Raw genomic sequence first — 24,769 nt, 5'->3', positions numbered from 1 at the left:
ATTATTTTCTACATAAAATCAACAAAGCAAATCAACTGTATGTCCCCTAAGGGATCAAAATGGGAACTCTAGCACACACTTTTACTCTCCAACAAAAGGTGTGAGGAGAGGCAGGCATTTCATGATAATCTCAGATCAGGTCCTCTAGAAGGCTGACAGGGATTCTTACCCATTTAACTTACTAGTGGGGGAAGAAACTCAGGAGAAAAGGGATGAACCAAGCAGGGTAGGGCAGGGGAAGGAGCTCAGCAAGGATGTGGCCTAAGCTACATCTGGCTCCCCTATTGTAAAGAGGAGATGGACGGGGTCTTGACCTTCAGGACACAGACAAATTTCTAATCTTCACCAGTCTCCTCATTTGAAAATGGAGTCCAGAATTAGACTGCTTTTAGTCAGGCTTTACTTTTACATGTTTGTCTATCAATCCCTGTATAAGAGGAAGAATAGCATCATGTACAAAATCCTGAGTGTATAAAATGGATAATGATGGAACACAAATAAAAGATGGAAGAATAAAGCCACAACATCTGGCCACCCCACCCCCTCCAGGAAGATGACACAGACTAGAAGAGCAAACAGAGCTCTCTTGGCTCCTTCTGGTCCAGGAAGATGTCAAACTTACCCCATCAAGAAAACACAAGTTTCTATCTGAAGTGTTGTTACAAGTATATGTATATAATGACAGACTCAAATACTTAATTTCGTAAAACAAATGATAAAGCTTTAAAGAGTCTATTTTATGAAAATGGAAGTTCTGTTAGGTCGAGTGGTACATGCCTGTAGTCCAAGCTACTCTGGAAGCCAAGACAAGAGGAACACAAATCTAAGGCCTGCCTGCATTACACAGTGATTTCAAAGCCAGAGAGTAACTAGCAAAACAGTCTCAAAATTAAATGGGTGTGAGAGTGAGAGTAGCTTAGTGGCAGACAGCTTGCCTAGCATGTGTAGAGGTCCTTCTTTCTATCCTAAAAAAGAGGGGAGAAGTGGAAGAAAAGAATGAGAGAGAGAGAGAGAGAGAGAGAGAGAGAGAGAGAGAGAGAGAGAGAAAGAGAGAGAGAGAAGAGAGAACACAACTGTATCAGTATTAGTCCATGTTCCTCTCAAGGATCCTCCAGCTACAGTCCCAAAACACAGTTGTAGACCCTTCTACCCTTCTGTCTAGACTCTAAAAAACACAAGATCTTTGCAAGCTGGATCCCTGGTAACTACTAGGTGCCAGGAGAGATAAAGATGCTTTGTACTTGCTGGAAACCAGAATCGCTTGGACAGTCTGCTTTCAAGCAGCTCAACTCTGGGCAGAGCCCTCAGGTTCTGAGCTGTCAAGCAGCTAGGTGGGTGTGTGAAGGGGAGAACACTCACTTGCTTGGATGCAGAGCCGCATGAGGGCATGGAGAGGGTAGGGTCCTATGGTTTCAACATTTGCACCAATGGAGATGAGCCACTGAACCAACTTGGGCACTTGTTCCATTTTCTCATAAAGCCCAATGAAGACATACTTCTGGAAAGAAACAACATACACAAGCAGAGTCATAGAGGTTACTACATCAATACAAAACTTAAGCTCCCCCAACCACACATTTTTGAATCAGTAAAACATGAATGAACTATTCTCAGCCTGAGAGCTGCATAAATAACACATCTACAATGAAGCAGGTACTGGGAAAGTCCTAAACACAAGTGACATGGCCTCCTATAAAGGCACATTTCCAGAATCACTCCCCTTACCTCAAAGAGGCTTTTCAGTGACAGCTCAGAGACATAGATATCGCGTGGCAGTCGATCTTTCTTTGATGACAACAGTAGAAATGACTGCTTGTAAGGAAGAACAAGAAAACGTTGGCATAGTAATCTTCTCCACAGCTTAATGAGCAGAAAGGTTATTGTATGGCCCAACAACAACAAACAAAAAACAAGCTTCATCTACTTTTTAAGCTACCTACAAAGTTTGTCAGCCTGAGCCATGGTGACCAAAGCCTCTCTGTCTAGCCACCTGCCTGGCTGACTGTAGGCAAAGCTCTTTCCACAGTCCCTCACAACCTGCTAAAGACAAGACTCTAATATCAAGCATCTTGGCAGGGGATGAGGGTAGTCTGATGTCACACAAACCTAAAATTCCAGGCTCTGTAAGATCATGCCTAGAGATATGGCCCTCATACACATCCCTGCCAATGGACTAGGAGCACAGAAACTGAGACTAAGGCCATATTTTGCTTCTAGATCCTTTCAGTTTGATGTACAGTCAATGCTCACCTTTCACAGGCCCACTGTCCATGCTCAGTCCTAGATAATGCATTCAGGGCTCTGATAGTCATGACTGCTGGCCTGGCTTTTACAAGATGCCTCAGTCTCCAGTACTTGAAAACTACCTAGACATCACACAGCCAGGATGTTGGGCCTGCCTCCTTGGGCTGGATTCCTGAGCCCTCCATTGATTGTGTAGGATGATAATGTCAGATTATTATAAATCTTAGCTCAGCAGTTAGATAGCTCAGTGGTTAAGAACACTGGCTGTTCTTCCAGAGGACCAGAGTTCAATTCTCAGCATCCACATGACAGTTCATAACCATTTGTAACTCCAGTTCCAGGGGACCTGATGTTTTCTTTGGGTAAGCATGTAGTACACATACATACATGCAGGCAAAAAAATCATACACATTTGCTGTGGGATGTTCTGTATGTCAAATGTGTCACTCTGATTGGTTAATAAATAAAACACTGATTGACCAGTAGCCAGGCAGGAAGTATAGGCAGGACTAACAGAGAGGAGAATTGAGAGAACAGGAAGGCAGAGAGAGACACTGCCAGCTGCTGCCATGACAAGGGAGATGTAAAGTACCGGTAAGCCACGAGCCACATGGAAAAGTATAAATTAATAGAAATGGGTTAATTTAAGATATAAGAACAGTTAACAAGAAGCCTGAGCCATTAGGCCAAACAGTTTAAATAATATAAGCATCTGTGTGTTTATTTTATAAGTGGGCTGTCGGACTGCCGGGGCTTGGCAGGACCAGGAGAGAAAACTCTTTAGCTACACACATTTAGAAAGAAAAAAACTTGTTAGCCCAGTGCTTAGCACATTGTAAGACTTCAACACACAGTAGCAGACTATCACTAGGTGCTCTTAACCATTCTTTTTAAATTCTCAGCCAAACCCTAAGAAAAATTGGTAAAGTGATTTTGTATGCTGCAACTTACAAATGAAAATCTGTGATTCAAAAGAGAAATTATTAGTCCAAGTAGTAAATGGAGGACAAAGGTCAAGGATACCCCCAGCCTCTTTTAGCTGTTATTTACCAATCAGCAATTTCTTAAAACTACACAGAAACCTTGAGTTGTGAGAATGGCTGCCTTGGAAAAGTGCATGTTATGTAAGTACAGGAATCTGAGTTCAGGTTCCTGGCATCCACTTAAAAAGCCAGGCACAGCTCTAGGTTCAGTGACAGATCCTGTTCAACAAATAAGGTAGAGAGTGATCAAGAAAGACACTCAACATCAACCTCAGGCCTCCACACACAAGCACACACATGTGCACATACATCTACATGCACATATGCACACACAAAGAAATGCACACCATATACAATATACATAACAGAGGCACATCTATGGTGATATTTTATTTGTACTGAAATGTGATTTTATTTGCATGTTAATAAATAAAGTTGCCTGGGGGTCAGAGCTAATAGCAAGCTATAGCAGAAGCCAGGCAGTGGTGGCACACACCTTTAATCCCAATCACATGACAGGCAGATCTCTGTGTGTTCAAGGATACAGCCAGCATGGAGACACACGCCTTTAATCTCAATACCAACCATAGAGACCTGGAGATCTGTATAGACAGGCAGTGACGAGGAGGTCATATGGTTGAGTTTACAACCAATGAGAAGGCAGAAGAGAAAGTCAATAAAAAGACAGATACACAGGAAGTAGGTCTCTTGCTGAGGAGAAGGACGACAGAGGCAGGAAGGGTAAGAAGGCGGTTTTATGTCTCAGCTCTTAGCTTACTGCTCTGACCTCTTGAGCTTTTAACTCTACATTTGGCTCTGTGTTTCTTATTTAATAAGACAGTTACATCTACACACATCCACACAGAGAATCAAAAAATGTTTTTAAAAAGTTATTCTGGTATCAAGATAAACACATAATACATTACATTCCCTTGGTATCAAGAGAAGATTTTATTTAATAGAGTATGTTTTCCTAGTAAGGGAGCCACCTCCTATACTCACGTGCCATAATCCTTTCTTTGCCAACTTCTCTATTACAGATTGCCACACTTCCGTTGAAAATCCAGCAGTGAAAATATGATCAAAGCAGGGCAAGAAACTCTGCAAAACAATGGAGTCACCTGAAAGAAAATTGCATAGTTTAGAAACTTTCAAGTAAGGGAAATCTAGAGCCTTGAGGAATGTTTCCCCAATGAAGACCACATAAAGTCAAATGTAAGTAAAAGATCTCAGGAGGAAAACTCATTTCAAAATGTAAAGTCCATTATGACTGAATGGGGTGACAAACATTTTAAATTTAGCCAGGGCCCTGGATACTATTAGGGCAGTAGACTGCATCATCTCTGGCAAGGGATGTAATATATAAGGTCTCTCTGAACCCTCCTGGAAGGAGTAGTAAGGCCTCTGATCCCTGGGCAAGGAGTGTTATAGCTGTGATGCCAAACACACATTGTGAGCTGTCACAGGACCCTCCATTGGCCCTCTAGGTTATTTTCATAACAAACAAGGGGTCAATGAAATGGCGCAGCACAAGAAGGCTTGCTACCATCTGAAAACTTAAGAAAGAAGATTAATAACATTATTTTTAAAAAAATAACTTTTAGCAAATCAGAGAAAAATACTTGAAAGTCATGGGAAAGAACAAAATCATCTAACACAAACAGTATAAGCAGGAAATCTCTAACCAGCAACAAAGGACACTTCAGGCTATAAAACAAAATAAGTCATTAGTGTAATCAGACTTCCCTGTTTTTACAAAAGCACAAGTCACTGAAGCTTCCAAAATGCTTTCTGGTAAGACCAGTTTCTTTCCAACTGAATATATTAGCCCCAAATGAACACTTGGGAGTCATTTTCCCATGAGGCATTCTGGGTAAGTAACAAAAAGTGAAAATACTTTCTCCCAGTCTGACTTACTGCTCATAGTTGTGAAGATCCCAACAAGGAAATCAGGAACCTGCACTTGGTCTTGGCTTCTCTGCAAAAGTCGAAGACCCTCAAAAAACATTCGAGCGGCTTCGTAAGGCTGGAGCAAGTGCAGCAAGGAGTAACCGGCTCGGTAGTAACCCTGGAAAAGGACAAAGTAAAGCTGGTGTTCCCACAGCCTCTGACCTGGTGCTGGGGAGAAAACAAGACCGCGGTGTGGGGATATCAACTCCAGAAGCCTCACCATGCACAAAGAAGCTCTTCCCTCTCTCTCACACTCATTCTCTGTCTGGGGAGGGGGGGCACGCACGCTTGTGTGGAAGCCAGAGGTCAACTTCAAGTGTCTTCCCCTATTGCTCTCCACTTTATTTTTTTAACAAGAGCTCTCACTGAACCATTTCTGTGAGATTGACCAGCTGGCCAGCCAGCCCCCAGGATCCACCTGGTGCTGAGGTTACAGGTATGTGGGTACTGGGTTCCAAACTGAGGTCCTCATGCCTGCACAGCAAGTACCTCCCCCACTCCCGTGTCGTCCCCCAGGCCCAAGAAGGACTTCTGAGAAGCAGCAGGCGCAGGCAACAGGCACAGGCTTCCCACACTGTACTCTGTGTTGAGCCTTTCTGACACACCGTAGCTGTTAGGAAAATATGTGACCATGCCCAACTCTATCACTCTGTAATATCGAACGTGGCAGACAGAGAGGGAAGAAAGCAGGCTGCTTCAGTCATGAGTATGGCTTTTGTTCACTGCTGATCACAGTCTGGGCAGGAGAAGGAAAAGTGTCCTGTGGTTGGTGTTCAGGAAACTTGTGTGTAAACACAGAAGTTGTTCCTTTTGCTCAGAGTAAACACAATTTTCACTGTGTGCAAGGAAAAACTGCATTGACAAGCGCTAAGAGTTACTCAGCTCTGTGTTATAAGCAATAGGAACAAGAGGCAACACTGTTTTCTGTAAAAAAGAAGAAAATCACAACTAAAAGTGGGAAGAGTCCAAAAAGATGGCTCAGGGAGTAAAGTCACCTACTGACAGGCCTGATGACCTGAATTTGAGTCCAAGACCCACACGGACAGGCAAGACCAACTTCAAGTTGTCCTCTGACTACACACACACACACACACACACACACACACACACACACACACACACACACACACACACACACACACACACACACACACACACACACATAATAACATTTAAGAGGGAAAATGGGCCAGGCTGCAGTGGCACACACCTTTAATCCAAGCACTCAGAGGCAGAGGTAGGTGGATCTCTGTGAGTTCGAGGCCAGTCTGGTCTACAAAGCGAGATCCAGGACAGACTCCAAAACTACATGGAGAAACCCTGTCTCGAAAAAAAAAAAAAAATAAGAGGGAGAATGGTCTGATTTTATAAACACACAAGTGCACATAAGAGTGAAAGGACACTGTCTCCCCCATTCTGTCACCTGCAGTGGCAGGGACCCACCAAGACTACTGTCAGAATTAACAGAAAATGTTCACAACCTGGGTTCATGCAAAAGCAAATATTTAGAAATTCAACTTAACCTTGGATCTCTCAGTATTTATTGATCTGAATTAACTTTTCTTTGAATGTCTAAAGAGCTCAGGTAACAACTTGAAACAATATCTGCACTGTGTTGGGTTTTTTGGGGTTTTGATTTTTCCCCCCAACCATGTGAGCTAGCACAGAAGTTTCCATTTATTTGTTTCCTCAGATCTAAAACTTCATTTTTTTATTCTGTAGGGGTGAAGAGAATGGAAATATTCTATCCCCAAACATGTTGCTTTGACATAAAGATTATTTTAAGATGTAGGCATTTGTGATTCAAAAGAGGTAGAGTAAAGCCTTCCTGGAGTATCCCTCTCCCTACACACCGACCATCAGCCCTGAGGTGTCTGCTTACAAACCTGCTTCCTAAAACAGCCCTTACTTTCCATCTGTTTCCCTCACAGGTTGCAGCCCCTACACCTAGGGTCCCTTGTCTTTTCACTCTTGTTAAAAATAGCATCAACTTTCCGTCTTGTCTCCTTCATTAGAATCTTCTAGGGAATCCCCATTAAAAACATAGCAACAGATAAAACTAAACTAGGAATATCATTCAGAACTTTCTCAGGCCACAGCCAGAACTGTGGGAATGCATGCCAGGCCCAACTACTCCCCACCCTAGCATACCTCTGAGCAGAATTCTCAGAAATGTGCTTCCATTTTCAAGCTCAATAACTTCTAAAATATCCATTCCCCACAATAGGGATGTAGCTTGGTAGAGGAGTGCTTTCCTAGCATGTAGTATGGGTAAATGCCTACTTTTAATGTAAAATATTCAAGCCTCTCTCTTAATACTTGAGTCATTTGTGGCTCCAAGCTCCCCACATCTTCCCATTGTGTTCTGTTGACAACTATTTTGTTTAGTATCTCCTTAATTCTTGCTGCCCTAGGCATCATCTCATTTTACAGTTGAGGAACCTGAGTTTATAGCTAGAATCTCTCGTGCACATCACAGCATGTAACAGAAAGGCTAATGTTTGGTGTTATTCCCAGTTTATGGAGGAGCTTTCTCAACTACTCAGACCACTAATTTAACACTTCATAGTCTGTTGCCTCAGATAGATACAGACTACTGTTTAACTTAAAGCTTCATATTTTATTTCCAGGCTATTCTTCTCTTCAGTTTGGGTATGAATTACTCAGGGTCTGACATGACATCTCTCCTTCCTTTTGTGTGTCTTGAAAGTGCATTACAGGGTCAGCACTTGGGACATTTCAACTGAAAAAGCCTCAAATTAGTGCTTACCAAACTGGGCATAGTGGTGCATGCCTTTAATATCAGCACCCAGGAGGCAGAGACAGGCAGATCTCTTTGAATTCAAGGCTAATCTGGTCTATATAGTGAGTTCCAGGCTAGCCAGGGCTGCATAGTAAGATCCTGTCTAAAAAATAAAAGAAAGGAATGCACACACCACCACCACCACCTACTGATCTTTGTTAATAGCCTTAAAGGGTCTCATTAGACTCTCAAACTTCCCTGATCCCCTCAAAGGGTCTGCTTTCCACTGACCTGCCATCTCAAGTGGAGCTTTGTTATAATGAGGTTCAAGCATCTTCGTCTAACTACATCAGGTCTAAGGAGCACTCCAGCCTCTCACTGAACTCCATCTACCAGGGAGTAGGGTTCCACTCTCCCAGGCAGCATGTCTCAACACTCACCATCCCTGTACCTACTCCTCTTGAGGCAAGGCTCCCCCATCCCATGGACCTCTGTCTGAATAGCAAGTGCATTCAAGGAGAAGCATTCCTAGAACATTCACTTTGACAAGAAGGAAGAAAAACAAGCAAAGTAAGAGGAGGAAAGCAGTCACTGCTACCATACCTTCACATAGGTTGGGTCCCACTGGAGACACTCCTTGGCAGTAAGAAAAGCCTCGTTCCATTTCCCAAGGCTGTAAAATGCATTGGATTTGTTGCACAATATCACAGCCAATTCCCGAGGGGGAGCCCTGTGAGCAAGAACAAACCAGAAATCAGCAAAGCCATCATTCTGCAAAATTAGGGCTCAGTCCTCAAAGGCCACCACTCTGGAGCTGGCTGCTGGCTAAAACCAGGCAGAGGGTTTTAGCTGGAAATACCTGTTATGCATATAATATCTGTCTTTTGTAGCCCCCTAAAAAGGCTGGAGTATTTACAATGTACAAACCTGTGTTTCCCTGCTCCCAATTACTTTGCTCATACTTTTAATTATAAATGCTTTCAATATCTTAATTCCATCCCCAGACTGATCTCTACAAATGTCTTTATTTGTAGAGAATGTTGGTAAAAATATAAAAATGATGATGTCATATAGATGGGGATGGGAAGGCATTTCTATCAAGACTTTAAAGAGTGCAGATGTGGCATGCACACTATATCATAGGAAGAACCTCTCAGAACACATGATTACACAATCTCCATTGCCAACCCTGAGAATAGGCTATAGACAAGTGGCCTCTGCAGGCTTGAAGGAAGGCTCTAAAGGCAGGTAATTGTAGTGGGTAGCCATTCCAGCTTGGATCTGGAAGTTCCAACCCCACTGAGACTCTGGCAACTGTCATGCCTACGAGGCAGGGCCAGGGGAGGCGCCTGGAAACCCAAGAGCTGGATGGGCCAGCGCTCTCTCTGCGCGCACTCTCTATGCAGGGACCCTGAACATTGGAGGTGGACTGAGCAGAGCTCCAGAGAACAGCGCTGGAATGCAATACACCTTTCCCAGACCCTGCGACCTACCTACCATTTAATTTGTGAGTTACGCCATTAAATAAATATCCTTTTAACTATGTGGAGTGGCCATAATAATTTCACCAATATCTGGTGCCCAACGTGGGGCATGAACCCACGACCCTGGGATTAAGAGTCCTATGCTCTACTGACTGAGCTAAAAGGAACAACAGCTTCGGAGAGACATTGGACAACAGACAAAACTCCTGAGCTAAACCAACCGGTTTATTTCAAGGATGTGCTGACCTCAGAATGGAAACCTGGATATGTTCTACATTGGGGAAGGGGTTTTGCCTTTGTTTCTGCAGGAGAAGAAAAGCTATGGATACCGACAAAATTAATAAAAATTCAATTCGAACAGGAAAAACCCCTTGATGAAGAGAAGTAAAAGATCATCCACCAATGTGACATCTCTACAAGTTGTAAGAAAAATTTAACAATCAAAGGGTGGGGTAGGGTTCTGTTTTTGTCTTTCCAGGATAATGGAAATACCCATCTTCCAAAACTCATAAGGCCTTGGATATCCGGATGTTTACAGCAGAAAGAAAGAATCTATTGGTACCAATCTACACATGGTAAAAATCTCACTGTCTAACATCTATCTCTCTATCAATCTAGAAAAGTTGTGGTTCCAATTCAATTATAAGCCAAGCTGGCTTTGGAAATGGAATTGGCTCACTCCTTCTCTAAACCCAAGCATATTGCTAAAAGAAAAGTTTGAGAGATTCTTCAGTCCCGTATCAGAAGAGCCCTCTGGTGTGAGACAGAAGGAAACCAATAAAAAGGGACCATTGTCTTTTAAATTCTAATTCTCTCCATGCTTACTCTTGATTTCTCAGAATCCTTTCTTACATGCTATGTCCTCTTTAAATCCAAACCTCCCATTTTTGATAACAAATAAGTTTTTCCAATAGCAATCTCAGAAGTCTCCAGAAGGAAGATGGGGCCCCAACAACAACAACTCTACCCAGTCCAGAATGATGCCGTGGTAATCATCATCATACTACACTTCTTGCCAGAATTTCAGACAAACTTGCTGCAGAACCTACAGTTAGTCTAACTGAGATTTAACTATCTGAGATTTCTCACAGTACCCAACAGAGATAACATCACCCCCTAAACGGCAGGAAGCAATTCTAAGAAAACGATGCCCCTTCTCCCTTAGGTTTCATAATTCTCAGGATTATGGATGATGGTTATAGGGTTGGGGGTGGAAGAAAATATTAGACTCAGTATTCTAAAAAAAGGGGGGAAGAAGAAATGGAACGGATAGGTATAAGATATGATGGCAAATCATTGTATATACTAGTAAACAAATTTAGTAAAATAGCAACCTTAGATAATTTGCACTGTAATTTGTACTGTTATGGATTCTTACATGTTGATACAAATGTAAACTATTTTTATACTCCTGTTTAAGATAATTTGTATATTGGTACAAATACAGAACTATATTTGTTATAATGTACATCTATTTCTACTCTTATTTGAAACATTTTTATATTGATACAAATGTAAATTTATATCTGTCATACTTTTATGTATGTTCTACTTCTGTTTATGATATTCAGTATATTGATATATATTTAAGATTGTTGTCATATTGCATATCACACTATATATTCCTACCTCTGTTATAAATATCTTGTGTATTGTCACAATTTTGAAGTCATCGTTCTTCACGATACATTTGCTTATAGACTGTTTACCTTGTTTACGTGAAGCCTTAGTCCTTAGGTTATTTCGGTAGATAAGACTTATAGATTTATAGTCACCTATGCCTGTCATCTCTATAGTTACGTTAGTTAGGTTATCCAGATTTACAGATACATAGGTCAGATGGACAGGTAATCTTCAAACACTTCATACACCTAGAGAATATGGCATTTAAATAACTTAGAAATCTGTTGACGTGAGACACAATTGCTCCTGGCTGCACCAATTTGATCCCGAGAGAATGTTGGGCTTCTAAGACATTTCCATTTGGAAGTTTGTCTTCTTGGCACAAAATGGCCTACTGAGCAAAGAACTGCCCTTGCCTTGATGGCTGACAGTACGAATGCAATGCTGTCCTTCCTGGACAAGCGGGACACAAGGAAAGCGACCACTGTACTCTGCCAAGACAGGGTAAGATGGTCTTTCAGAATTCCTGCTTCTGAAAATGGTCTGCCAGATACTCTAGGCCTGTAGCCAATTTGAATGCACCAACAATGCTGAGAAACATTAGGTGACTGTCCAGGCTGCCAGCTGTCTTGGTCTACTCTTGCAAGATTCCCGAAAGTTGCTTGCATCCATCTACCATTTCTCAAGTACCATTATGTTCCTTCTCAGGTCTTTGATGTGGTTAAAGACTAGATAGTTGTAATTTCCTCAGTTATGATAAAAGATAAGTTAGATATAAAACCTTAAACTCACAAATATTAGATAGGATATCTTCTTTAATATTGTAACTGTAATTCTTGCTTGATAATTGTTTTGTTATATGTAATTTTACCATGTTAAAGTTAAAACCTTCCTTTAAAAAAAGAAGAAAAGGGGAAGTGCTGTGGATATCGCTCTATATAAATAAAACACTGATGGCCAGTGACCAGACAGGAAGTATAGGCGGGACAAGGAGAGAGGAGAATTGGGGAAACAGGAAGAAGCAGGGGGACACTGGAGCCACTGCCAGGACAAGCAGCATGTAAAGACACTGGTAAGCCACCAGCCATGTGGCAAGGTGTAGATTTATAGAATGGGTTAATTTAAGATAAAAGAACAGTTAGCAAGCAGCCTGCCACGGCCATACAGTTTATAAGTAATATAAGTGTCTGAGTGATTATTTTATACTTGGATTGTGGGACTGAGGGGCTTGGTGGAACCTGGAGAGAAGCCCTCCAGCAACAGGGAATTCCAGAGTACTTGTACCCATTGTGGATTAAAGGGAAGACAAGGGTTTTGGGTGAATGAGGCACAAGCTCCTAACTCCTGCTTGTAAGGAGAGACATAGTTGAAGATAGCCAAAGAGGAGCCCTCTGAAGCATTGGGGGGGGTGCAGGGAGCAAGGGCCACCATGCCTTCACCCAGGGCATACAGAGCATCAAGGTTAATGCTGGAAGCAGCCTGGAAGAACAAAGAAGGTTCCAAATGCACCACTGTCAGGGGAGCCCAAGTGCCACTGGGATGTTAGACACTCGGAGGGAGAAGACAAAATTTGAACTTTGTAACACAAATTGCTAAAGGTCTTATAATAAAAAATCCAGAGCCTGCCGGGCGGTGGTGGCGCATGCCTTTAATCCCAGCACTCGGGAGGCAGAGCCAGGCGGATCTCTGTGAGTTCGAGGCCAGCCTGGGCTACCAAGTGAGTTCCAGGAAAGGCGCAAAGCTACACAGAGAAACCCTGTCTCGAAAAACCAAAAAAAAAAAAAAATCCAGAGCCTGATATTGGGGTGAAAGCTGAAAGATCAAAGACGCAAAGCAGGCCACAGCCACCACCTCTTACTTCACCAGCTCCTCAGCCTGAGAAAGGGCTTCAGTCGAAAGGGCTTCTTCCTCTGCCTAAAAGACTTTAGTTCCTGTTTCCTCACGCCTTATATACCTTTCTCTGTCCACCATATCACTTCCTTTTTAGTGCTGGGATTAAAGGCATGTGACTTCTCAAGCAAAGGCATGAGATCTCAAGTGCTGGGATTAAAGGTGTGTGCCACCACTGTCTGGCCTCTATGTTTAATCTAGTGGCTTGTTCTGTCCTCTGATCTTCAGGCAAAGGTTATTAGGGTACATATATCGCTCCAGGACTTCCTTTTCATTTTATAAGTGTAAAAATAACAAGTCACTATGCAAAAGAATTATCTACATATTGTAGACAAAAACAAAACACTGCAAAAATTATCTCTGTTACTGCCTCCATTCTCAACCTTCTGTATGTCTGCCTTCATTAACTCCCAACTACCCTTCCACATGAAGGGATGCAACCCCAGACACAGGAGGCAGTGGAGGAGCAGCAGATGATAAGCAAAGAGAGAAAGGAAAAACATGGGAAATCTCTCACAAAACAGAGAAGGCTTTGGATGAGAGAGACCCCACTACACAGGTGGCATCTACCTGTAGGAGGGACACAGTGCTTCCTCTCAGAGCTCCTCTCTGTGCCCCTCCCCGCCCCCACCAGCAAAGCAGAAACCCTGCTAACCCCAGACTTCTGGCCTCCAGAACCCTAAGAAAACAAATCTATAGTCTTAAGCCACTAATTGTGTAGTGATTTGTCCCTGAAGCAACAGGAAACTAATAGAACAATAATGCTGAGGCACCATGTGCTTTTTCGTGCATACAGAGAACTTTCCAGAAATGGCATCATAACAAACTAGATACAGAAGCAGGCAAGATTTACAAAAGCAAATTTCTTATTATATTTTTTCTTTTGAGAAATATATTATTCATAAAAACATATCTCCGTGCATCTATTGTTGCTATTTTAATTTTTATTTCTATGTGAAATGCACTTTTGTAATTACCATTTCAGATGAGCTTAGCAAGCTATAGGTTTCATCCTACTGTTCATGTGTGTGCTGCTGTTCTTTGTTCTTCCAACTGCCCTCCCTGTATCCACAGCCTACCCTGGCTAGGTCCCTTCCTTCACCTAGATAGTCCCCCAATATTTTATACATCAGTATTTATTTTCTCAGTTTTGAGTTCTAATCCAGACTATATTGACAGTTATAGCCTATAGAAATAAAGACTCTCTGGCATTCTTGGTCATTTATAAGTCTGTCACATAGTATTACTATGTTTGAAAACAGGTTTCCTAAAGCCCAGTGAGCCTTAGAGCCTGTAGTGTGGCCCTGTGGCCAGGGGGAAATGCAGAGAAAACCAACAAGACAAAAGCGATGACAATGAAGAAGCTTGGGGGACCAGTCACCCCGAAACTATGACCTGTACCCGATGGGAGGGAAGAAGTTCTGTTGGGTTTCCTAGCAGACTCTGTTTCCCTGTCCTAACAGCATCCCTTGACCTCCTGTACTAACGAGGAACAGAGGACAAATGGGAAGTGCTATGAGAAAGGAACCAGAAACTGGGTGACAAGGCATGTGGAGAAACCATTAACAACAAAGGCCTTCTTTAGTCAAAAGGAAACAAAGGCTAGAAAAGCTGAACACTCACCCACACTGTATAACTGCCAAAGAATCTGGATGGCTTCATCATACGTTTAAGAACCTGGGTGCCAGATTCTTTCAACAGATGAACATAAACAAGTAGGCCCCCCCTGTAGAAAGTGGAAGGCTGGCCACCCTGCTTGCTACCAGGCCCATGTGGGGTGCAGTCACCTTCAAGCCTATTTTGTGGAGTCCACAGAAGCATTCATTCTAACCCCACCCACCTTAAGAAAGTACACCCTACCCACATCGCCTGCCAAGGCAGGATGTCTGAGAAGACCTTTCCTTTCTCAGTTTCCCCATGGCAAGAAGATTCCATTTACTCAATGGCCTGCTAGAAGCTGCTTCCAAACACAGGACAATGCAACCCTAGAAGGTGCTGAGCACTAAGACAAGTCACATTTACTTGTCACCACAGCCCATGAGGAGATCTAGTTCCCACTGTTCATGTGTGAAAACAAGCTCAAGGAGGTTCAAGTCACTTGCCTATGGATCTGCAAGTGACACTGTTCATTTTTTTTTTACCCCAGATCTGATCAATTCCAAGTTTCTGACCTAGATCCTATGCATGTCAGGACAAGTAAAATTCAGCTGACAGTCCTTCTTTTGCTTATAACACACTGACACAGAAATGCACTGTGGCTCTGAAGACCTCATCTGTACATGGATAGGTAATGTGCCACCACTTCTCCAGCTCCTTCCTTCTTAAAACTCTAACACAAGCCTGGGAACATTTGACCCAGAAGTTGCTTATACCCTCCAAAAAGTCCTTCCTCTTTCCAGTCGTAGCCTCTTCTGCTCACTGTTACAGCTCTGTGACCCAGCATCCAAGGCCACTTAAATAACTGCTAGATCCATTTGAATGTCAGACTTGGAAAGGGTATAGATGACCACCTCACATTTGTCTCAAAGGTTGGGGAAAAGGGTCTGATACCCCTGGCTATATGATGGGTACTCTAAATATGCTGAACAAAGGCAGGAGCAGAGAGGCCTGAGAAAACCTTAAGAAGCGACTACCAAGGATACAGGGAAAAAGTGGGGAGGGGTTCAAAAGAGGTAGCCCTTCCAGTACGGTAGCAATGAAGGCGAAGTGGTGGGGAGAGTATTAAATAATGACAACACAGGCATCCATGGATGCCATGTACCTATGGGGTCATAAAGTCTGTTGAGTGTCTTGTTGGCCAAATAACTTCTTGGTTCTGTAATAATTCTCATTGCTTTTATCATTTCAAGTCTTGTCAAGGAGTTGGAGGAAGGACCAGAACTGAGCAGATATGATAATGGCTTAGTTTAGACACACATGAGCTGGCTGGGAAGAACATTTCTGAACCTTTCTGCATTCCTTAGGTAGAACTTTATGAAAATGAAGCCCATGACTCCTATACAAGTCAGAACACAAAACTCCACCCACACTTATTCTGTGATCTCCAAATTACATGACTTGCATTTATTAAGAAATTACTAAGGGGGATGTGAGAAAATGTCAAGAACTGATTTAAATGGTAACAAAGCGGTATGTTTCTCTTCCAAATACTGCCAGCCATTTGCCCAACAAATATTTATCAAACCGGCCATTACCAGAGAGCTAGAACATGAAAATCCCCACAACTGATAAAGGGCTAATACTTGTCCTTTAAAAATACCTTTCTATTGCTAGAAAAGTCCAACCAAGCAGCTGTGGTGGTTTGTTATAATGCCAGCATTCTAGATGCTAATGCAGGATAATGAGTTTGAGGCCAAGTCTTTATTACACAATGAGACAAAAATTATTTCAAATTTGAGAAATTTAATTCAAATTTGTTTACAGAGGAAATAGCCTCATGGATGTTTACCATAGTGAAAATTGGAAATAATCCTAAATGTTTCATCATTCATAACAGATTTAAGTCAATTATAGATTATCCATGCAATAGAACACCATACATCATCTATTTTAAAAATCATGAAACAGACATTTAATGACAGAGTAAGTTAGTAAGGAAAAATATGGGCTAAACAAAGTCATACAATCCCAAATGAAATTTTCACTAGATAATGTATTGAAAATATGATAAAATGGCAGCAGCCACACCACTGAGACTTAGGTAGGGTTTGAGTTTTCCTCATAGTTTTTCCTGAATTTTCAACACTTTACAATGCATGACCTTGATAATCAGACCATAAATGTTATCAAAATGAGAGTGTAAGAGTTTAGCTGAATCCTAGCACAAACGTTTCTTGGATATTTAGAAGTACAACGACATTTGTCATTTCAGAATGCTTTCACAGAAACCTACAGAGAGCTCCAGATAGGTGCTGCGTGGGCAAATGCCGAAGACAGTTCCACGCCACACTCTACATTACCTCCATGTACCACGTCAAAAGGAAAGAGGCTGACTACAGCAGAGACTGCAATCTCAGACAAAAATCTCTCAAAAGGTTCCTTACTAGGCAACTTCCTGAATCTCTGCTATGGGACTGACCTCCAAGGTCAGGATGATAGGACTCTGGTTCCTTATTAAAAAATAATAGTAATAAATTGAGAACACAAAAATTTGTGAGGCTGGAGATACAGCTCAGGATTAAGAGCCAGCGCCCACATGGCAGCTCCCAACTCTCTGTAATTCTAGTCTCAAGGGATCTAACACCTTCTTCTGACCTCCTCTGGCACTGCACACACAGTATGTACAGACATACATAAAAGCAAAACACCCATACACATAAAAATAATAAATCATTTTTAAACATTTTGTCAACTAGTTCTTTAGACAAAAGCAATATTTTGGCTATGAGAACTGTGAATCTGATTTGATCTTTTTCCTCTGAGACAGTCTTTGAATTCTTTTGTCTTCGTGTCTATTTGTCACAGAGTGAATCCATAGGAAAGAACACAGGGTATGTCTGAACTAGCCTATTGCAGCTATCCATGCAGACTGGGAGCTGTGGTTCCCATCAAGCCAGTGTCTATTTAAACAGAACTTTATTGTGGATCCCTGAAGCAACAGCAATGAAAACTGGATGAGGCTACCTTCTCACCTGGTCTTATGCCATACAAGTTTGGCTTTGTGACCAAAAACCACGTAGTCTCTATTCCCTGCTATAAAAAGACAGAGGTGTGTTAGCCTATGTCTTCTCAACCAGCCAAAAAGCTGAGAATTCAGGATCCCAAAGATATTAAGCAGAATTCTGCTCTCAGGAGACTGTCTTAAATAAGAGAGTCCACTCCAGAAGGAATGTCTATGCCCTGACTTTCGTTAGCCTGGTTTGTGCTGGGAAACCCTCAGCTCAGAATCACGTGCCAGGTGTCACAAATTAGTGGATCTGTAGTTCAAGGTATCTCCTATTTCCATGTGTGGACAGAGACATTTGCACCTAACTTTAACCACTTGTGGCACCACGTGTGGCAACAATCGCCTTTGCCTGGACTCTCCCAGTGTGTCTCTGAGAGTAAGTTTGGGGTGGCAGCTGCCACAGCTTCTACAACTTCAAGAACACCTCTGGTTCTCTGACCCAGCTATCGCTCTAACTTCACTGCCTGCTGACAGCCTGTTGATGACAATTAACCTGTTTGGCTTTGGTTTTGATTCCTGTATTCCCTGACCTACAATTCTCTTTGCACTTCATTATGCCTGCCCCAACACAAAAATGTTACATGCTACTGAAAAGTTCTCAATGAACTTTGGCCAGCATGGCCAAATGTTTGAAGCTCTGCTGTGCCCTGCCATATGAATTTAAGGATAAAGGGGGAAGTAGGGGTGGAGAAAGAAAGGGAAGCCCTTCAGTTCTTCTCAGTCAAATCTTGTATCTTTCAGTTGTACTTCTAAAAACCATCCTACATTCCATTCTTAGTAAATTCTTCTTAGTCCAGAAGAAAAAGGGTTAAAATTGTTCTGAACTGTTCATAGGACTCCTAAATTCAGCACACCCATTCTAACACTTTCCTCTTCCACTGACAGCTTCTGATTTGCTCATCTTTTGGTTTATTTGGTTTATTTGGTTTTTTGGTTTGGTTTGGGTTGGGTTGGGTTGGGTTAGTTTGGGTTTGGGTTTGGGTTTGTTGTTTAAGAGGGTTTCTGTGTAGCTCTGGCTGTTCTGGAACTCACACTGTAGACCAGGCTGGCCTTGAACTCCCAGAAATCTGCCTGTCCCTGCCTCTAGGGTGCTGGGAATTAAGGTGTGCGCCACCACCACCACCACCACCGGGCTAATTTGCTCTTCGCAGCTCTTTCTGACCTGTCACCTCTAAGGAGAAACACGGGTTACCTGGCCTTTGCATACAGGCCACTGAAGGGCTGGAGCCCCAGAATATGGCCGGACCAAACTCTGAGTTGCAAGCACGTTTCAGCTAGCAGAGGCTGCATTCCTGCTCCAGTTGTAGAAACCCAGTTTCTTGTCTGTTTTGGTTTTGTGTGTGGCTTGGAGTTTGAGCCATCTGTTTGGATATGCCTTTGGTTTAAAACTTTGGTTAATGTTTAGAGCACTACATCAACTTTTCTTCACTTTTTTTCTCCAGAACTGAAACAGAGCTATATATCCAAAAAGAAGGCAGCAAATTATTTAATACATTTCAAAGATAAGCCACTGAAATCCAGATCTGGCAAAGAGAAAAAAATTTAATTTTCATCTTGGCTACAAATCACTCCACATTATGGAAAAATGCAATACAAGTGGTTAGAAAGCTCAGCCCCTCACTATCACTCATGCTGTAGCACAGATGTGAAGAGAATTAAAAGTAACTGAATCTGTCTTACAAACTATCCTGAATATACCTCTAAAAACTATATGAAATCTGTCTATTGATCTCAGAATATAAGAGGCCTGGCAGGGATGACGGTATTCTAAACAGTTACACAAGCCCCTTCCTTTGGTTATAAGACTACTGAAACAATGGTCTCCAAGAAATTAGAATTTCCCAAGGAGTCTCTCCCTAGGAGAAGGAAAAGGCTGAAGCCTGGTGCCAGCCAGATAGGGAACTTGCCTCTGTGAAAGAAATTGCACACACTTCTGACAATATCACACCACCTGGCAGCAAAAGAGAAGAGCCAAACCAATGAGTGGTCAGTGAAGGGTGTGTTCACACCCTGACTGCAACTGCATGGCTATGCATACCTCTAGTCCTCTACATAAACCACCCACAAGTCAGGACACCGGACACTTGGGCAGAGGCAAGAATGCCTGTGGATACTTTAAAAATGAAAAACAGAAAGAGATTAATATATTAGGGCACTAAAAGTGACACTGTCCTGCTCTAAAAGAAAAAAAGAAGAAACATTTTACTAGTGTTTACCCTAGATATTTAATCTGCACATGTTTCCCAAAACTTCTTGGTAAAAGCATATAATTTCTCTCCAATCTTAAGACATAAAATTCCCAGTCTCACTTAAAAAACTTTCATAATGAAAACCTTGATGATTCTCAGGAGAGGAAAAGGCTAAAAATATTTGCTGTCCATCTCATTTAAAGCCTGACAAGGGTTACTTATTTGTTGGGGGGGTTAATTTCTTATTTTTATGTAGATGAGTGCTTTGCCTGCATTTATGCCATATACTATGTGTGCATAGGGCCCACAGAGGTCAGAAGAAATTATCAGATCCCCTGGAACTGGAGTTACAGATAGTTGTGAGCTGCTATGTGGGTGCTAGGAATTAAACTCAGGTCCTCTGGTAGAGCAGCCAGTGCTCTTAACCACTAAATCATCTCTCCAGCCCCCCAATAATGAGATATTTTTGAAGGTTAGGGTTTTTTTTTAATCTCTATGGTCAATTCAATTTAACTGAAAGTTGATACTCAGTAAGGTCAGCTTACAATAGAGAAACCTACATACTGTGTTTACCATGACAGTTCAAAATAGTCATGTTATAGAATCTGCCTAAGTAACAACCAAGAGATGAATGGATAAAGAAAATGTGCTAGAGAGGCTACAGAGATGCCTCAATGGTTAAGAGCACTGGTTGCTCTTCCAGACGACTTGAGTTTAATGCCTAGCACTCACATGATGGCTCACAACACAACCATCTGTAATTGTAATTCCAGGAGATCCAGTGCCCTCTCCTGTTCTCCACAGGCACTGAACACACAGTGTAACAGACATACATGCAAACAAAACACTCATATACATAAAATAAAAAAATAAATCTTTTTTAAAGTAAACAACTTCTTATCCACTGATAAACAGATGAACAACTGTGTGAGAGATGTGTACAATGTAATGTCAGCCTTTAAAAAAGAAATTCTGACATAGTCTATACCATGGATGAACCTTTAAGGCAATATTTTGATGAAATAAACCAGATACAAAGAGACAGACAATGTATAATTCCACTTCTTTGGGGTACCACTGTAGTCAAATTCATAGACACAAAAAGCAAAGCCGGGCTGTGGTGGCCATGCCTTTAATCCCAGCACTTGGGAAGCAGAGCCAGGCGGATCTCTGTGAGTTAGTTGGAGGCCAGCCTGGTCTCCAAAGCGAGTTCCAGGAAAGGCACAAAGCTACACAGAGAAACCCTGTCTCAAAAAACCAAAAAAAAAAAAAAAGAGGTTGCCTAGAGTGGGGAAAAGGAGAAAGGGAGAGTTGTTAGGGACGTGGAGGTTGTTTTATAAGTGAAAACATTCCCTAGATCAGCTGGACAATCAGCTGGACAAGATGAATATGATTGAGATCCTGTCTCAAAATCGAAAGGTAAGATGGTAAACTATGTGGCTCTTGTGCACGTGTGTGTGTGTGTGTGTGTGTGTGTGTGTGTGTGTGTGTGTGTGTTTGGCAGTGCTAGTGATCAAATCAGGTCACTGAACTGGTTAAGCACTCTACCACTGAGCTTGCAGCTCCAGCCCTTGGTATTCTGAGACAGGGCCTTGCTTTCTAACTTGGGTCCTTCAACTGTGGATACCACTAGCCTCCATCTTCTGAATGCTGGGATTATAGAATGGGCCGCCATACCCCATCTGTTTTGCATTTAGTTTTTGTTTGTTTTTTTAAATAAAAATAATAAAACAGAGGTTCAGAGAAAACACTAGTACAGTGTAAAAGAGTATTTTCTTGACTTGTATTTCTACTTAAAAAGTATTTATTTCCTCATGTACACTAAGCTATGCAAGATACCCAGAAGCTGACAGGATAGCAAGCCTCCCCATCTCTGATAGTGCTGAATGACATGCACCTCAGGAAAGAAAGGGCAGGAAGACACTAATTGTTTCTGAGCCATGCTGGGGTCCTGCCACATTGACATGACCGCAGCTAAAACCTATCCTGTAGCAGGCATCACATGCTAGGCTTACAGTACCCAACATGTACCTCCAGTGGTCAAGAAAATGAGCACATTATATGATGTGTTATTAGTAAGTGTATATTATCACCAGATAATACTATCAACAATTATTGGATAATTATGAAGTTTTTATAACTGTTTTTGTACGTGTCTTTCAATAGATAAGTCTACATTTGTGAGTGCATTCCAGGGAATAGAATCACTGGGTCATGGGGGGAGAACACACTGTTTAGTTTCAGTAAATACTACCTGTTTTCAAGTTAGTTCAGTCTATACTCTCAACAGGAGAATATTAGAAACATAAATCAACAACACTTTTTTGATGCTAAGTATTATCAGTCTTTTTAATTTAACCTAAAATGGTATCTTGTGGTTTTAAAAAAGTATTTTCCTAATGACTGATACTGTGAGTCTTTTCCTGAGTATATTGGCTATATGAATCTCACCTTTTGAAGTTCCTAACTGACCCAATCATAGGGCCATGTTGGGTTTGTGTTGCTGTTGTTAGATTTTTAAATAATAACATGCCTTTGGTTGTGTTGTTTTTAATAAATAATTATTAGCTAACAGTCTATCAGACCTGTGTTAATTAATTTTGTCAGCAAACAGTATCACTAGTAGACAGCTGAGAGAGAAGTGGAGTCTGGGACAGGGACTTGACACCTGTCATTCATACAAGCCCTAAGCAGATCAGGAAATAAATTATCTAAAGACACCTATTACTAGTAAGTGGCTTACGAGATCTCATTACATTATATTTTGTTAGATAGCATGGTGCCAGTGTGTGGTTTTGTAATTAAAAACTAAAAATAGATTAAACTTTTATGGCAGAAATGTGACAGTTGACACTTAACAACAATGATGTTTGGAACTTGGGAAGCTGACACGCTCTCCATTTGGCTGAAATGAGCCATTCTCATGCCCTTTAAAGTAGCTACTCCTGCTTAACTAAGCCCAATTTTGCTTCTGTTATCCACTTCCAGTGCCAATTCCCTTGGCATTAAGAGAAGCTGGCTCGACTCTAGTTGCCAAGGGTTTGATGAGCAAACTGTATCTCCCTGCCAGACTGGTTCAGTACTGAGTGTAGATTTTTCTGAAGGACTAAAGAGATACTTTTTGAAGGACTCTGAGACAGTAGGGGTTATTTTTTCTTGTGGGGGGGGTATGCATGTTCATATGCACAGGAGTGGGTATCCATGCATGTGTGTGTCAAGGGAAAATTATGGGTATTGTTCCTTAGACACTGTCCACCTTGTTTATTTTTTTTTTAAGACATGATCTCTTAGTGGCCTGGGTCTTACAAGTTTAGCTAGACTGGCTGGCCAGCAAGCTGCATGGATCCATCCATCTCTGCCTCTTTAGGGCTAGGATTACAAGATGCAGCACTGGGTCTGGATTTTTTACATAGGTTCTGGGGATGGGCCCCAGGTCTAATGCCTACAGTGCAAGCATTGGCTGTGGGATAAAGCTCTTGTACACTGGTTTAATAAAACAATGATTGGCCAGTAGCCAGGCAGGAAGTATAGGGGGGTGAGCAGACTAGGAGAATGCTGGGAAGAGTGAGGAGACATCAGTACCACCAGAAGAAAGAAGATACTGGTAAGCCACAGCCACGTGGCAACTTATAGATAAATAAAAATGGGTTAAGTTATAAGAGCTAGCTAGCAAGAAGCCTGCCATAGACCATACAGTTTGTAAATAATATAAGCATCCATGTGTTTACTTGGGTCCGAGTAGCTGTGGGACTGCAAGTGAGAGAGATTTGTCTGAACTGTTGGCGGGGTTGAGGGGGCAGGCCAGGCAGGATCAGAGAAACCTTCCGAATACAAGCATTGCATCTCCTAAGGCTACCTCTCAATCTCAACCTCTCAATCTTCCTAATGCTGTGACCCTTTAACACAACTCCTCATGTTGTAGTGACCCCATCATAAAATTATTGCTACTTCATAACTGTAATTTTGCTACTGTTATATATCATAATATAAATATCTGATATGCAGGATATCTGATATGCAACCCCTGTGAAACAGTCAGTTGGTCCAGGAGTTGCGACCCACAGGTTGAGAACCACTTCACAAAGTCATCTTTCCAGCTCGGCAGCAGGATCTTTTTTAAAAATCACTTTTCTAAGTTTCCAGAGAGCAGCTATCTGCTACTTCGGGCAATATGGAAAGAAGGCAATGAACCTACCTTGAGATGTGTAGATGTGTGGCTCTAAATGTCCTTCTGCACTAAGCAGAAAGCCAAACCTTGAAAGAAGAGGACAGAGTCCAGAGAATCACAGGGCAGTTGGTGGGAGACATTAATCTGAGGAATGTAGAAGTTCTGGACTTATATTTATGAGTGTGCACCAGTTAGGAATCCTTTTGGTTCCCAGAACATATGACAGTGTTTGAACCAAGAGGGGTAATTTTCTCACAAAAACAGAAGCTAGACAGGAAGAGCACACCTCCTCATCTTTCTGTGACATCTGGCTTTATGTATGCCATCAGGCTTGTCCTTTCGAGGATGAAGAAACTCTAGGCATTATCCTAAAAGCAAGAAGAGGGGGACGAGAAGAGCTACCTGGCTCCTGTCACCACTCAATGTTTATAAGTGAGTAAAACTTTACCCAAGCCCCCCTCAAGTAGACTTCCTGAGTCCCACTGGTGAGAGAGAAATGGGAGTAGAGGGAAGGAGGAGGTCAGTATCTGGCTCTATAATGGTAGCTATTCAAAGAGAAGATTGACAGAAGCTGTAGGGTTTCCAACAGCAAGGTGTCTCCAAATGAGCCAGTGTCCTTATTGCCTACCTATGTCTTAAGAGTTAACAGCACAGTAGCTTTGCTCTGGCTGCTGCCATTCTATCTAGCTACTATGCTGTTCTAAGAACAGCTTGTCCACCACCGCCGGGCGTTGGTGGCGCACGCCTTTAATCCCAGCACTCGGGAGGCAGAGGCAGGCGGATCTCTGTGAGTTCGAGGCCAGCCTGGGCTACCAAGTGAGTTCCAGGA

At 42.1% G+C, this 24,769-nt stretch overlaps 1 protein-coding gene across 2 annotated transcripts in view; it reads right to left on the bottom strand.

Moving 5' to 3' along the window:
* The window catches only part of Trank1 (tetratricopeptide repeat and ankyrin repeat containing 1), a 90,957-nt gene that overhangs the window by 50,221 nt on the left and 15,967 nt on the right, over positions 1–24,769 (bottom strand). The window contains exons 2-6 of one of the 2 annotated variants that reach the window (XM_028860047.2): positions 8,524–8,650; positions 5,145–5,295; positions 4,230–4,348; positions 1,726–1,812; positions 1,360–1,498 (exon numbers count right to left, since the gene is read on the bottom strand). In XM_028860047.2, the coding sequence (XP_028715880.1) occupies positions 1,360–1,498; positions 1,726–1,812; positions 4,230–4,348; positions 5,145–5,295; positions 8,524–8,650 (623 nt within the window). The remainder of the gene's footprint in view (positions 1–1,359; positions 1,499–1,725; positions 1,813–4,229; positions 4,349–5,144; positions 5,296–8,523; positions 8,651–24,769) is intronic. The other variant, XM_028860048.2, reaches the window with a different exon arrangement.

Source organism: Peromyscus leucopus, chromosome 7 (genome assembly GCF_004664715.2).
Source record: "Peromyscus leucopus breed LL Stock chromosome 7, UCI_PerLeu_2.1, whole genome shotgun sequence".
In the NCBI taxonomy this organism is placed as follows: domain Eukaryota; kingdom Metazoa; phylum Chordata; class Mammalia; order Rodentia; family Cricetidae; genus Peromyscus; species Peromyscus leucopus.
This window is presented reverse-complemented; position numbering and strand designations above follow the sequence as displayed.